The sequence below is a fragment of the Amphiura filiformis genome, chromosome 2 (genome assembly GCF_039555335.1).
Source record: "Amphiura filiformis chromosome 2, Afil_fr2py, whole genome shotgun sequence".
Taxonomy (NCBI): Eukaryota; Metazoa; Echinodermata; class Ophiuroidea; order Amphilepidida; family Amphiuridae; genus Amphiura; species Amphiura filiformis.
Window position 1 is genome coordinate 62,548,809 of NC_092629.1, and position 15,173 is coordinate 62,563,981.

At 38.5% G+C, this 15,173-nt stretch overlaps 2 protein-coding genes across 3 annotated transcripts in view; one reads left to right on the top strand and one right to left on the bottom strand.

Moving 5' to 3' along the window:
• LOC140146508 (uncharacterized) overlaps positions 1-15,173 on the bottom strand; it is a 281,043-nt gene that overhangs the window by 222,225 nt on the left and 43,645 nt on the right. The window lies entirely within an intron of this gene.
• The window catches only part of LOC140146507 (uncharacterized), a 37,142-nt gene that overhangs the window by 11,081 nt on the left and 10,888 nt on the right, over positions 1-15,173 (top strand). Inside the window, exons 3-13 of one of the 2 annotated variants that reach the window (XM_072168379.1) lie at positions 531-583; positions 973-1,032; positions 1,663-1,784; positions 1,965-2,289; positions 2,642-3,010; positions 4,277-4,399; positions 5,350-5,451; positions 5,847-6,032; positions 7,030-7,083; positions 8,989-9,930; positions 13,430-13,568. In XM_072168379.1, the coding sequence (XP_072024480.1) occupies positions 1,986-2,289; positions 2,642-3,010; positions 4,277-4,399; positions 5,350-5,451; positions 5,847-6,032; positions 7,030-7,083; positions 8,989-9,830 (1,980 nt within the window). In that variant the 5' untranslated portion in view covers positions 531-583; positions 973-1,032; positions 1,663-1,784; positions 1,965-1,985 and the 3' untranslated portion in view covers positions 9,831-9,930; positions 13,430-13,568. Of the gene's footprint in view, positions 1-530; positions 584-972; positions 1,033-1,662; positions 1,785-1,964; positions 2,290-2,641; positions 3,011-4,276; positions 4,400-5,349; positions 5,452-5,846; positions 6,033-7,029; positions 7,084-8,988; positions 9,931-13,429; positions 15,085-15,173 lie in introns of those variants that run through there. The other variant, XM_072168380.1, reaches the window with a different exon arrangement.

The following is a 15,173-nucleotide window of genomic DNA, read 5'->3' on the forward strand; positions in this document are numbered from 1 at the left end:
TTTATTTATTTATTTATTTATTTATTTATTTATTTATTTATTTATTTATTTATTTTCATTCTCAGCAAACCCCCTCTGTTTATTTTGCGAATATGGTTATGAATACAGCGACTGAGCCAAGGCTGGGGTAGCATCCTACTTTTGTTCGAGTCTGTCGGCAAGATACATGTACACGGGACAAATGCCATAATTTTCCCTCCAAATGACGAAATACCCTCATGGTTAAATGTGCAAATTCTACATATACCACAGAAAAAGCCGACGTTTGCATAATAATCTACTGTAACATATCTTGTTAATTGAATTCCGAATTTTTTCCCAGTCATTGAGCCCAGGACTCAAGGGCGTAATAGGTGGAAAAGGGATAAAAATAGGGACCAACAGAATGACAAAAATGTTTAAACAACACCTGTTCTCACTTCAACCAGGACGGGCAACTACAGCCTAACTTTCCCGGTCTAATCCAATAACATACATATGGGTACACTATAACTTATTTGATTATATTATTGTTATTGTTTTGTTACCAGTAAACAGTGAAACACTCGTACCGAGCAAAATGTAGACCAGACGAAGTAACCTAGTAAGTAAAGTACTTGCTTGTTTAGAAACTAATCTGAAAAAAAAAAAACTTATAGAAGTTAGGTTAAAGGAATATTGCTCACAATGAGTATACCCCGCTATTTTTTGATGTAATATTAGGCCTAAACTCGTGGTGTCCAATAGTTCACAAACCATGTAAAGATGTAACGCATTTGTTTGTCCTTGTTTGTTTGTTTGTCATTGTTCATGTTGTTTGTAAATTAGAGGAAATGATTGATAGGCAATATAATGGAATATTTTTATTATTAGGTCTTATCACTTTGATATGCATGCCAAAAATTCTTTACATTCATAAATACTATAAGAATGAAAAAAAGAAAGAAAGAAAGAAACCCTTAATATTGGTTTATTCTGTTATTTTTTTTACAGAATATCGGTTTATATCTTCGTGTTGTTTGCCGCATTTTTACACAAGAGACGCTTTAACAGGTAAATGACGTCCTCGCCCATAAGGCGACGAAAAAAGGAAACCTTGTTCTACGGGCGGGCGGACCTTTCACGTTGGGTCGGTCGGTCGGCCCGTCTGGGTCGGTCTGGCCCGTAGAACAGGGTTTTCTTTTTTCGTCGCCTAATACAGTTTAAGTTTTCTGAAAGTGACCCCAATTAATTGTAGCATTACATAAGCTGTCATTTTTCCTGTGTTCTCTTTGGAACATTTGCTACTTGATTTTCGATGTAGGCTAATACAAAAAAAAATATTAACATGGTCATGTGGGGTCTAAGTTTTTAATTTGCGCTGCCTCGGGATTGATAACTACTTGGTTCTACCATTTCAATGATAGGCTTACATGTAACTATAGGAACATAAGTGCTCATATTTACTATCATTTTGCGACAATTTTATTGTCTCTTTACTTTCTGTCTCGTCTGTGCAATGTCTCCCCTCTGTCACTCGCTTTTCCTCTTCTTTCCATCTCCCTTTTTAGTTTACTTTCTCCACATGTTTATCTCCTCAGTCTCTCTAGCTCTATCCCTCTTATTCTTACTCCCTCTATCACTCTTGTGAAGTTGTTATATGATAATAGCAAGTTAATATTTTGACATTTTCCTTATATCCAGATACAATCTGACCACAGACAGGAATCACCAGTAAGGGGGGAGGGCTACCTTTCATTTAGGAAGGACCCTCCCCCTACCCTGCTTGGTATCATATAGCTACCGAAACTTCAATTGTCCTATAGGTGAGTATTATAGATATACGTGCAGTAAAAAGCCACTGTAACCAGGGGATGATATACCTACCTATAGATAAGATATGTATGTGATCCTCACAATGTATCATCACCTATTAAACACATTTCTTGATTATGGGAAAGGTGTTTATACCCGTCGTACAAACTTGCATTACTTTATAATTTCAGGTTGCTTCAAATAGAAGAAACATGGCTGATTCGGACACAGTAGACACTATTCTCATCGAAGTGAAACGGTCATTGGCTTCTGAGCAACTGCCAATGAACGACATACTGGATGATCTTCAACTTAGTAAAACACTGACGAAGGCAGAGAAAAGGACAATCAAGAAAGAACCTAAGGAAGACCGACGACTGGTTGCATTGATTGACCTCCTTGAAGATAAATCTCCAGCAGGTTATGATCCATTCAGAGAAAGTCTCAAACTCCGTGTACCTGATCTGTACAGAACGAAGGTCAAACCCATTGAGGACAACTACAACTATAACACCTGTGAGTCGAGTAAAACCTAACAAATGTTATTTGATAATTTCTACACAAATGATCGAACATCGAATAACTCAGTCACTGGTACTGTTATATACAGAAGGAAACATTTTGTGTAATCATTTGGTAATGCAAAACAAGAAATATCAAAAACATATCAATCTATTTTCATTTTAATCATGTTTATAGCTAGCTAGGGTAGAGCTGTTCAGAAAAATGCTAGATTGCTAGTTCATTAGGATTACCTTGAGGCATATAGTACTTTTTCTACATATCTGGTCGTTAATGCTGTTTTTCTCTTTGTTCTTCCATCATTAAATTTGTAACCTATATTCCTTTGCCCTTCAATTTTTCACAGATGCATCAGGAGACCTGCAACAAGAAGAGCACCAAGTAAAACCTACGCCCCCAAGCAAACCCGATGGAGAGTCTGAGCAAGATAGAGTGTCAAAACAGTCTGTCAAGCCTCAGGTTAAGCCCAAACCCCAGGTTCAGATAAAACCCCAAGTTCAGATAAAACCCCAAGTTCAGCCGAAACCCAAGGTTCAGCTAGAACCCCAAGTTGAGCAGGAACCACAGGTTCAGCCGAAATCACAGGATCAACCGAAACCAAAGGTCAAACCAAAACCTCAGGTGAAGCCAAAACCACAGGTTTATCAGAAACCCAAGGAGGAGTTAGAACCACAGGTGAAACCTGAGCAACAAACTACATCAACCATACCTCCAGGTGAGTTTAAGAGAGTGGTTTAAATTGACCGACATTAAATTTTGCCTGCTTTCTTCTTTCCTCCTTCCCATACTTCCTATTTCCCTCTCGTCATCTTTTGGTGGTCTTTTAATGATTAATATAGAATGATTGAATGTAACAGGTTCTTGGGCGTCCTTGCTCAACTTACTTGGATAATTGAGATTTTGCAGCGTGTAAATCTATGTTTGTGTGTAAACCTTGTATGGGGTCAAAGGTCATTAAGTTTCCGGTACATTAGATTTGGGGTGAAAGTTCATTAAGTGGTCAATACTTCTGGTTTACGGCCAAAACGATTTTCGACACTGAAAACGCTTCTTATACAAATAACATAGCACAAAGATGTCACTTACACACATGCATCGACATTAGACGGTGTAAATGGGGTGTTCACAGATTTGGGATCAATGGTCACGGGGGTACGTCACTTCCGGTCTACGTCTAAAATTAAAAACATTCAAAATCAAACTTTGTTATCAAAAGTTATCGAGTACAGTAACGCCACTTGCATATAAGCATTGTTATTGGTCAATATCAAGGTGTTAACTACTTTGGGGTAACAGGTCATTAAGGGGCTTCTTCCTGACCGATGCATACATGCATTGAATTTAGCCAATGCATGTTTTCACATTATTTGGAGTCAAAGGACATTAAGAGGTCACTTCTGGTCTAGAGCCAAATACCTTCAACATGCCGCCGTGACGGTATGTCCACACATGAATTGTTGTTACAAAGTGTATGTGACATTTTTTACTTAATGTCTGATGTCATTAAGGGGCGGGGTGGGAGGGGGTTGGGTGCATCTGATCCAAAACCAATTTAGCCAGGAAAAGATAACATATAACTGGTGTGTTCACACATGATTTTACCCAGTGTATACGAGGTATTTTTTATTTGGGGTCAAATCCGGTGAAATACCTGGGAAAATGCATCTTCTGCCACAAACATCTTGGTGACACCAATTGCACACATCCATTGACACTAGCCATTATCTTTAGGGTGTTTACTGATTTGGGGTCAAAGCCTAGATCAGTAAGAGGTCACTTTCGGTCGAAAGCAACGAACGACTGTCTTCGTGGTTACATAGTCACAGCCCTGTCTAGTTGTTTGTTCATTCTCTTAAACTTCAAACTAGAATACAAGTAGCGAGGGCTAAAAATATATGGACTTGACTTTTAAATCACCACAGTCACTTTTCATAGGCTCATAATCAGATACATTTTGCCATATTTTTTGTTTCTTTGCCAGATATCACAGACCAATGGGACGTTATGATCTCTTATAACTGGGGTGCTCAGGAGCGGATGTTGAAACTGAAGGAGGAATTAGTGAGAACGAACCTGAGGGTTTGGATGGATGTGGAACTCATGCGTAAGTAAACCAAGTTAACATTGTCTGCTCACCTAACACGTAAATCCATGCTGGTCAGGGTACTTCTGCTACTTCTACTTCTACGTGATAATCAACAGAGTCCAAAAGTCTGGATTTAATGCCGAAGACGAAATACCGGACCAGAATTGCCCAAAATCCAATTGCTTCTTCCTTTTGCCTTGTCTCAGGCAAATTGTAAACTATATAACATTATAATTTTGGCCAATTTTAGAATTAACATTGCATCGGGCATTGCATAATGATAATTGCTCCGCTGTGACACATGATGCAATACAGTGAGGCCGGGCATTGAGTGGACAATTCTGGGGAAAGGCCTATGTGTTTTCTCTCCAGTATCTTCGTTTATTCGCCGTAGAAGTAGTAATTATTAATTACCATAGCAATCGGTTTACACTATTTTTGAAATTATCACTCCGCACTATAAGCAGGATGCACTCGTCAGCGCAGCGGTGTATGTGTGCAATGATAGTTTCACCACAGTACCGCTCTTTTCAAAGACACTAATCTTACAGGTGCGAGTGATCAGCATGATGTAGAACATTCTATAGAATTACGATCCATGTCTTTGTCCCTGGTTTTTGATAATCTATGCGCAATGCAATGGAACGGCGTAACGTCTGGTGCAGGGCAATATATTAATAAATAGTGTAAACACATTGCTATGGTAATTAATCCTCCTATCACTACTTCTATGGCGAGTTGGCTATCTATAGTCTGTGAACCATAATAATTTTTCAAATCAAATTGTGTATGTTTATGACTGACATCGCCAAGATCTAGTAATCAATTTGAACACATTATGAAGCGAAGACGAACACCAGAATAACAAGTATAATTTGTAAATTAGTGTAGGTATATTGCAGAAACCACCACCAAATGTCTAAGAAATAATAAGAAATTGTATTTGTTATGAAATATTTTCTCAACAGGAGACAACATGGACCAAACAATGGCGAAAGCTGTGGAGGGATCTGCTGTAATTGTAATGTGCTGCTCTAAAGAATACCAAGACAGTAAAAATTGTAGAAAAGGTATAATATCCTTCTTAATTTGAATAGTGAATCAATTCTGTCTTAGTTTACTTTCATCTAAAATGTTTATAGTTACAAATCGGCAATTTCTACTACATTTTGAGAGGATTAAGTAACACACCATGGATCTCGTGACAAGAGTATAAAACGCCAGGATTTAATGGTGCAAACCTAAATGAATTTATAATAAATTAATAGTTTATATATTTTAGGGGTAAATGTAAGCAATATTAAATGTTTGTTGCTTCAAACTCACACTTATACCAGAAAATTTTATTTTAGCTAATATTATCTTATTTTTAAAATGCCAGTCACAATGACACCTATATAGGACCTAATACCTACCTTAATTATTGTTATGAATATACTAATAATTTCGACACTCATTCCCACAGAGGCTCAATATTCAGATTTTCTAAATAAGGGTATAATCCGATTGCAATACGATTCTTCCAAGCCTTCCGATTGGTTAGGACTTATGATCTGCAACATGTTATATTATGATGTAAGAACAGAAGAGGCTATGATGAAAAGCCTGCCTGAAATTATCAAGGCTATTGACGAAAAGATCTCTTCAAAGAGTAAGTAATAGTAATGTCAATTTTATTTTGCGAAACCGAGTTAGGGTTATGATCAGGGTTAGGATAGGTCAGGGTTGTGGGCTGTATTATTGAATCAGAGGTCAAATCCATGGAACGGTTGAGGCCCGGGGTTGAGGTGTAAGCAGAGAGACGGATGCAGACCGCCTGAAGAGCTTCTAACTAAGCCCAGGCCTTCAAATGACTTCCGAAAATTACAGATATTAGGGACGCACCATTAGATATTATCGGGGGGGTCAGGCAGACATTTTTTTTTTGGCCGCCGATGGCGGCGAAATTTTTTTTTTCGCTGACTGTGGAGGCAAATTTTTTTTTTTTTCGCCTCCTTTGGCGGCGAAGTTGTATTTTTTCAATTTTAATGTATACCTTTATACAGAGCTGGGTGGGGGGAAATTTTTTTTTTTTCTCATCAATGAGGCACAATTTTTTTTTTTACTCATCAGTGAGGCAAAATTTTTTTTTTTCAAAAAACTCCCTAGCCCCCCCCCCGATAATATCTAATGGTGCGTCCCTTATTGGTGACGTGTCCAGCATGGCATACTTCGATGCGACCCAGGTTCACTGAGTGGTGACAGTGGTGATCGTAGCCAGAGGAGCTCATGTTGCTTCAAGTTTCAGGCCATTAGGTTTCAAATGCCTTCAAGATTATATAATTCTAATATGTTACTATTAAAGGGTACCAGGTTATATTATGTAACTTATTGACCCCTTGGTATCTAAAAGTTCTGCTTGGTTACGTTTATATATGCCATTAAGATATAAGCGCCTAAGGGTATGTTATATTTATATCACTATGACCATCAGGATCATACAACTGCCATGTCGTTTGTACATGAGCAAAATATAATTTGCATTATATCAGGAGGGCAAAGATGCAAACCGTTTATCAATTTGTATGTTTATAAAGTTGCAACTCAATAAATTGAAAATAAATTATTAATTATATTATAACATGGTGGTCCTTCTTAATTATACACAGAAACACAACAGGTGCCACGACCACAAGCGCCTACGACATCCCACAGATATGACGGTAAGTGATTCCATGTGATATTTTGTAAATAATACTGATGATATAAGGTATTGTTCATACTAAGAGATAATATATCTGGCTTACATGGTTTTAACATGACATAATTATTGTGTCATCTTCTGGAAGGTTTTGTTTGAATCCCGCAAACATTCGGGCTTAATCAATCACTAAAAACATGGAATGCTCGCTCTATTCGACTGCCGTTAGGGACCGCTCATTATTAATGTGGGAGGGGGACCGGAGGCAATGTAGGGGGGGGGGTTATGTGATTTTCACTTTGACAAACAGGGGGGTTATGTAATTTTATTTTTCCTGATAGGGGGGGTCATGTGAAATTTAATAGTCAATCATACCATACATAATTGTCTAATGACTTATTCAGTTATTCACACAAAATTGTTCCAATTTTGCACCATATTTCACCATTTTAGCTTCAATAGGGCAAAAAATTGTGCGCTTCGCGCGCATTTGTTCCAACGGTCAAAATGTGCTGGATTCACTATACTTCAAGAATTTTTTTCTTTTTCCTACCCCATCCCCCCAATGTCAAAAAAGAAATCTACGCCACTGACAGATGCTACACACACAAACAACTCACTCCTCACCACATGACCACCCCACTTGCAAGCACACACCTATAAATTTTCTCACCAAAAGTAGGCCTAGCCCTAGATCTATAGGCGTAGATCCCAGGGATGGGTGGGGGCAGTAAATCCCCAATATTTTGCCAGGGGGATGGTCCATACAATTATTCCCCTCCAATCAGTGCCGTAACTAGGGGGCAGGGGGGCAACGTGCCCCAGGCGCCAGCCTTACGGGGGTGCCAAATTGACCAATTCAGCATCAATTCTGTGCCCCTCCAAGCGATGAAAGTCAAAATTTGAAAGAACATTTCAAGACCGATATTCAACTTCTAGTAACCATAATTAATTAGTGGTAGGCCTTTCCCCTTTGTCCAAAATTTCGGGCGCTCCGCGCGCAATTGTTTCAAGATTTGGGGGATTATCCTTAGGTTAGGGCGCCACAACCCCTAGCTACGCCACTGCCCGCGTCTAAGATATTCTCGGGGGGGGAGGGGCACCAATTTCTTGCAGTTTCTTGCCCCGGGCGCTACCAACCCCTAGTTACGCCACTGCCCCCAATGTTGAGGCCTGTATGCCTATGTAGGTTTCTAACCAAATTAACCTTACATATGGCCATTTTAGTCTAAAAATTGCAATTGTTTTTGCGCTTTGCATGAATTTATTCCACTTTTGCTTCAAAATTGCCACAATTTCCACGCGCTTTGCGTGCATTTGTACAATAGACTTGTCGCCAAAAAGACCTGGATTACTATGATTTTAAGAATTTTTTTCAAACCCCATCCCCCAATGTCAAAATCCCAATCTCTGTGACTGAATTAATAAAATTAATAAAGTTTGCTTGAAAGGGGAGGGAGGGGGGGGGTTATGTGATTTTGTTTGATTCAATAGGGGGTTACGTGAAATTGATTCATCGCAATAGGGGGGTTAGGTATTTTTCACCCATAAAGCTCAACATTCCTCCGACCCCCCTCCCGCGTTAATAATGAACGGTCCCTTATTTATACGCAGACCTAAATGACGCTATGCCAATGGCAACCATTCCAGATGAGCGCATATTTTAGTATTGAAGTTAAAACTCTAAACCCTTCTCATGAAAATGGCATACTAGTAGGACGACGCTATAATAGCTTAAACATTGCAGATGATCGCTCAAACTCTTGGCTATGGGAAAGGAGTCGGGGAAATGTGACCCCCCCCCCCCCCCTGAATCAACCCCTGTCTCCCCTCATTATCGCTCTCACTGTAGTATTAAGCTTATAACCGAAAACTATACGGTGCTTATAAAACTGTTAATCATTTTATGTTTCACTTTGCATTTTAGATTTGGTACAAAAAATAGCCAAAGACTTGAGAGAAAAATACGAGCGCATATATTGCAAAAAGCAGATCATTCCGTGGAAGCGTAACGAGTGGTTGGACCTGGATGACCTCTATGTGCCTATGTCTATTGACGATACCTCGTCAGGATCATTTGTAATTCAAGAACGCTTGAAGTCATATGAGGATGTCCTCAAAATTGATGGACGGCGCTTTCTTTTAGTCGGCGATCCTGGACGAGGGAAGTCCGTCTTTTGCGCCAAAATCGCATATGACTGGTGCAGAAAAAAACCATTATCGGCAATTAAGCATACTAAACTCTTATTCATCCTTCAGTTGGGGTTGATAGATCATACAACCAATCTGGAGGATGCAATTCGAGAACAGTTGCTGAGTCCTAGTATTGCCAAAGATCCCGCAATAAATAATGACATTCTGCACCAGATCATCAGTGGTGACTTCAGAGAATCTTGCTTAATTGTCTTAGATTCTTTTGATGAAACCGAGATGAAGATCTTAGCGAAGACGCAAGACATAGGCAACATTGTGAGGCTTATTCAGGACGATCACTTGAGAGAATGCCGGGTGCTTGTCACAACACGACCGTGGCGAGAAGGTGAAATTATCAACCAATACCCGACATATAAAAGGCTTCAGCTGAAACCATTGAACAAGTCTGATGTCCTCGACCTTGTGAGAAATTATTTCAACCGCTCCAAAGATGACCTTGCAGCACCTGGTCTAATCAAGTTGGGCAAACGTCTGTCAGGGTGTATACAAAGAAACGAGATTACTATTGACCTGTCCAGCCCACTCATTGTTGTTATGGTCAGCTGGTTGAATTGAAGAAAGTCACGGGAGGGAAATTCCCAAAAGACTGGGGGAATTGTATCATGCAGTTCTTTCCATGATGGGTAAAAGCCAGCTTTCTTCTCCCGGCAGTGTGGTAAGTACAATTGTATAGTCTCCCCTGTATAAATGTGAATGCGAATAACTTCTGTGACTTTGAAATGACATTTTACATTTGCTCCACTAATTTGCGCATCATTTTCCACCAAGTTAAATGAATATCCAATAGTATTTCTTCTTTTTTTTTTGAGATGATCTCTAATGATCTTGAAATGACGTTTTGGCTTCACATAGTTTCTACCAATTAAAATATGAAAATCTACTGTCTTTACTACTTGACCCCAAATGACCTTTAATATATGACATTTTAAGGTTACTTTTAATGGTTACTTTCCTGAAGTTTCATTAATATACAACAATGTCTACCTTGAATTAAAGTTTTAACTTCAACACTACACTATTTTTCGCTCACCTGGAACGTTTCAACTAGCTCGACCAGCGTCTTCAGCGTGGTGATGCCAAAATATAGAGCAATTAGTGTTTAAAGATCAATATAGGAATTAAAGTATGACTAGGCACAGCAAAAACAGGTTAAAACAATAACAAGTTATTTAATCCTGGCACCTACTTTATTAAACCCGATTTGTTAAAAAAAAAAAAAAAAACGTGTTTGAAATATTTTTTTTTTGGTGCAGTGTAAATATGTAGGCCCTATATAGCCTAAATAATGGGCCTACTTATCACATCCACTATTTTCCATCTTTGCAATGCAAAATTAACAATAGGCCAAGCTTAAAGTTAGTAAAATAAATGGTCACCATTTATGTTATTTAGTTAAGCATATATATTATGATGCTTTTTAATTGGAACTCCTTATTCGTTTAGGCATAAATGTATTTACTGTTATGATACTCGTTTATTCCTTCCCTTTTTTATTTTATAATCTGATTACTTATTTTTTTAATATAGCTACTTAAATACTTAATAGTGACATTATTTGTATTATGTATACTAGTATCCGAGTATATAGGCCTATATCGTGCACTTTATTATACTTTTAATCTCCTTTCTCCGCTATTTTCTTTGTTCATACGACTATTTAGTAGAGGCCTACGACATTTAGTAGAGGCCTAAGTGTATTTAAAGATGGACGTTTTCAATATGATTTTATTTGGAGTAGGGCCTATGCCTATAAGGCCCTTCGCACTTGATTATTAGTTTCCTGTTTACCGCCCGCTTCCAAAATTGAAAATCACAAAATAATTAATTATTTTACTTTTGTTTCAGATTTTCTCCATTAAACTAACTTTCAACTATTTCTATTTGCCATTTTCTGACTTTAATAATATCAACAATAATGATGAATAAACAAGGAGTACAATTCCACCTTCACTTATTTATAAAATCAGATATCATGTGTTGTGAAATAATTAAATGCCCGCTCTTGTCAAAATGAGTTGAAGGTTGCTGTTCAAACTAAATAAAGAAAATAATAGATAATTAATAATTATTATTATTATTATTAGTAGTAGTAGTAGTAGTAGTAGTAGTAGTAGTAGTAGTAGTAGTAGTAGTAGTAGTAGTAGTAGTAGTAGTATTTGATATTATTATTATTGTTATTATTATTATTATTATACCCCTATGAAAATTACACTAATTGGTTTTTTTTTTTAATATTATTATTATTATAGCTATTTTCACGGTCATATTTAATAATAATATAATTTATAATATTGACAGGGAAAAACAAACTTCTCAATTAAACAAATCTAACAATAATACGCTTAACACCACCACACCGCCTACACACGATAGTACTTTCAGTCACACCGTTTCAAAACACGTGATAGCGCCCTCACTTGTTAGTACTCTCAAGTATTAAGTCTGAGAGTATTTTTAATGAGGGCGCTATCGCGTGTTTTGAAACGGTGTCTCAGATGATGGTGGATGCGATATCGCTATTTTTGAAGTCGCCATTGGATTAACACATAATCATGAAATCTTCACAAACAATTCTAAATTTGTTATGTGGTGTCAAAGCAAAATTATCTTACTCTAAAACCGTTGGGGTTCTGCAAAGTACCCCACTGCAAGTATGTTAATTGTCCATTTATAATCGCTAACCGTGTATTGTGAATGGGGCTGTCAGCCCTGTATCTTCGCCAGCCTCGTACGTCCGTGTTGCGTGTCCTATGCCGCCTGCGGTGTCTCAGACTGGGAGTATTTCTTTAATATCCTGAATATTATTCTGGTCAAAACTGTCACCGTACACACAGCCAATGAATGCATGATTTGACATTGCTGATGGAAGAAGGACCTCCGTTTGCCATGTTTGCACCGATGTATAATAAGTGAAGTCATCTTTTCAAGGATTTAAAACTAAAATTAATTTAATATATCATTTTGCGTAGTTCATAAGACTAATCCATTTATAAAATTACACACTCATTGCACTCACGATCGCGATATCGCTTGGTTATTTTGGTATGCCATGTAGGCCCAGCCAAAAGGAAGGCCAATCTTCAGAGCCAAAAAGAAGGCCAATCTTCAGAACAAAATTGACTACAAAAAATCCCTAAATTAATAATTAAATATGGTCTTATGAATTACGTATTATGGTTGTGTTACAATAAAGTAGGAAATAGACTAGTCAGTCGCATGCTCGGGCCATTAGATTAGGCCTAGCGTAACATTTACAAACATGCATGCATGCCAAGGAAAAAACGGTTTTTAAACTTGGCAAGAAAGGTGGGCCTAGCCTCATCAATGCTCGTGGCCTTGCTTTTAATGAAGGATAGTGTAATTTTAAAACCGAACCTAGCATAGGCCTATATGATTTTTTACCAAGGCCTAGCTCAGTCAATGAGCTGTACCATGCATGCATGCCATAACGTCATAGAAAGCAAAAATCCAGATCATAATTATGCAATGCATGCATGATGCACACATGCTCGACGTCGCTCGCGCACGTATACGCACATGACGCAAGAACTAATGACAAGCTTAAACAGGCTCAAAAGAATACGTTAGTGTTCATTTCATGGGGCGCAGGCTCTAATCGCTAAAGCCTGGTGTGCAGACGCACGTGCTTGACGCATGAATGAAGTTGCCTAAACGTCATGAACGTGTTGTGGACGTCGCAGCCACATCAGGGTGAAAAATAGTATGCGTGACTGGTTCGCACTACTTCGCGCACTTTGGTGCGCACTACTTATGTACGCAAGCGTAATTTAGGGCTAATTGACTTGCGCAGTTGACTTTCGCAGTAATAAAAAAAAAACGAATAATTGTTGAGAATTTATAAGCCGAACAAAATTAGCTAGGCCTTCACTCATATTTATTTTTTTTTGCACAAGTAACACCCATGACATCTTTAACTGGTTATAAGGAGTACACACGCATGTAGATTTAAATTATGAAAGCCCTACGGCGAGGCCAAAACTAGTCTAATGTGTGCATGTAGTACAGATTTGTGATCAGGGCTATGTAAAAATAACAAACCAAATATATTTTGCAGGCTACAAAATTATGCTGATTGAGAAATAAAAGTAACTCATAAAATTTCCCACTTTTTTTCTCTTTCTCATTTTCTACAGGAAGATCTCATCGACAAGCTTGGCTCGGTTGCTGTTACGGGGCTGACCCCAGGGTACACTAATCTTGTGTTTGGGGAAACAGACTTTCCTGGTTCTGTTTTTTCTGTTGCATGTGAAATTGGTGTGCTTACTGAAAAACACCAAACTGGTAAGTGGCAATTTTTCCACAAATCAGCACAAGAGTTCTGTGCAGGGTATTTCCTCTCCAAACGTGTGGAAAAGTTGGACTCTTATCTGAAAGATATTGAGTCCCCAAAAAATGCCCTGAGCATAGCACTTGTGCTTATGTTTGCTGCACGGTGTGAAACTGAAACTGAACCAGCAGCAAGCAGAATTGTGGAAAAATTGGTCACAATTTTTGGCAAAATGGACTCTGGTAAGTTTTACAGGGAACAATTGCCATTTAACGAGACCAGGCCCATTCAAGATTTAATTGAATTGTGCCTTGTGTGCAACTACGAAGCCCAGAGTGATTTAGACTTGAAAAGTTTATTTCCCTCTAAGCGGGTCTTGTTTTATGGCATCACTACCAAGGCTGCAAATGCATTAGGCTACCTAATGCAAAGCAGTAACAAGCCCGAATTCAATCAAATTACATTGCGCCCAATTGCTCATGCAACAGACCCGGTAGTTTTACTAGGTCCAACTGGCAAAATGTGGATTTCAAAACAGCGGGAAATGAATGCTGTTTCTAATGAAAAAATGAAACAAATCAAACAACGGTTTCTCGCTGTTAATCCAAACACAAGTCGTGACATTCTGAGGAAAACCCCTGCAGCTATAGCAGCATACATCAGCTGTATCCAAGCTAGCGAGGGCCTACCCAGCACATCTGAAACTGACGTGTCTGGCATATTCAATAATATCAGCCACGTCCAATTGGTGGCCCTCGATGTCAATCATTTCACACTGCACGACAATTTTACCATACTGTGTAAGAACATTGAAGATGGTCATTTGTCTTCACTAAGGGTGCTATATGCAATATCAACTGCATCTAGTGGAGAACAAATGACCAGACTTGCTCGGAATGTCCACAAAATGCCATCCCTGCAGCTACTCAATATCTCACAAAATCCAATCGAGCCTGGGAAAACTGTTCCTGCATTATGCCAACATATAAACCAATGTACGGAACTGTACTTGTTGTCTGCATCCAACATGAATGCACCAGCAAACGATATGTTGACATTGGCAGAGAATATCCCAGCCAATCTTACACAGTTGTCTATCCCCGGTAATGAGATGGATGATGCAGTAGCAGTATGTCTTACCAAGTCATTACCATCTGCAATGACTGTGCTGGCTATCAGTGTGTATGGTATGAGTATGAGTCAACATGACGCTCTACTTGACTCTATTCATACCAGACTCACGAGTCTAAAGGTGCTGTGTGTATATGATAGCAGTTACGTGGTGAGTTTGGTAAGGCATATGACCAGCACATTCATGTCATGCACACAATTAGACACGCTACAACTGAGTGCTACTGAACCCGATGTACTGATTCCTGACCAGTGCTGTAATGTCTTCATGGATGCCTTCAAACAATCCACGAGCATCACTACACTGGCGATGGTAGGCATCAGTTTGACATTGCAACAATTCAGACAGTTATTGGACACTTGCAGACACAAATCTTTGCAGACATTACAGTAAGTTTATACCGTTATTTAAGCATTATTTTGTTATCGTATTTTTAAGCTTACCTAATTAAAATAATGCTCGGGCCTAGGCTGGAAGC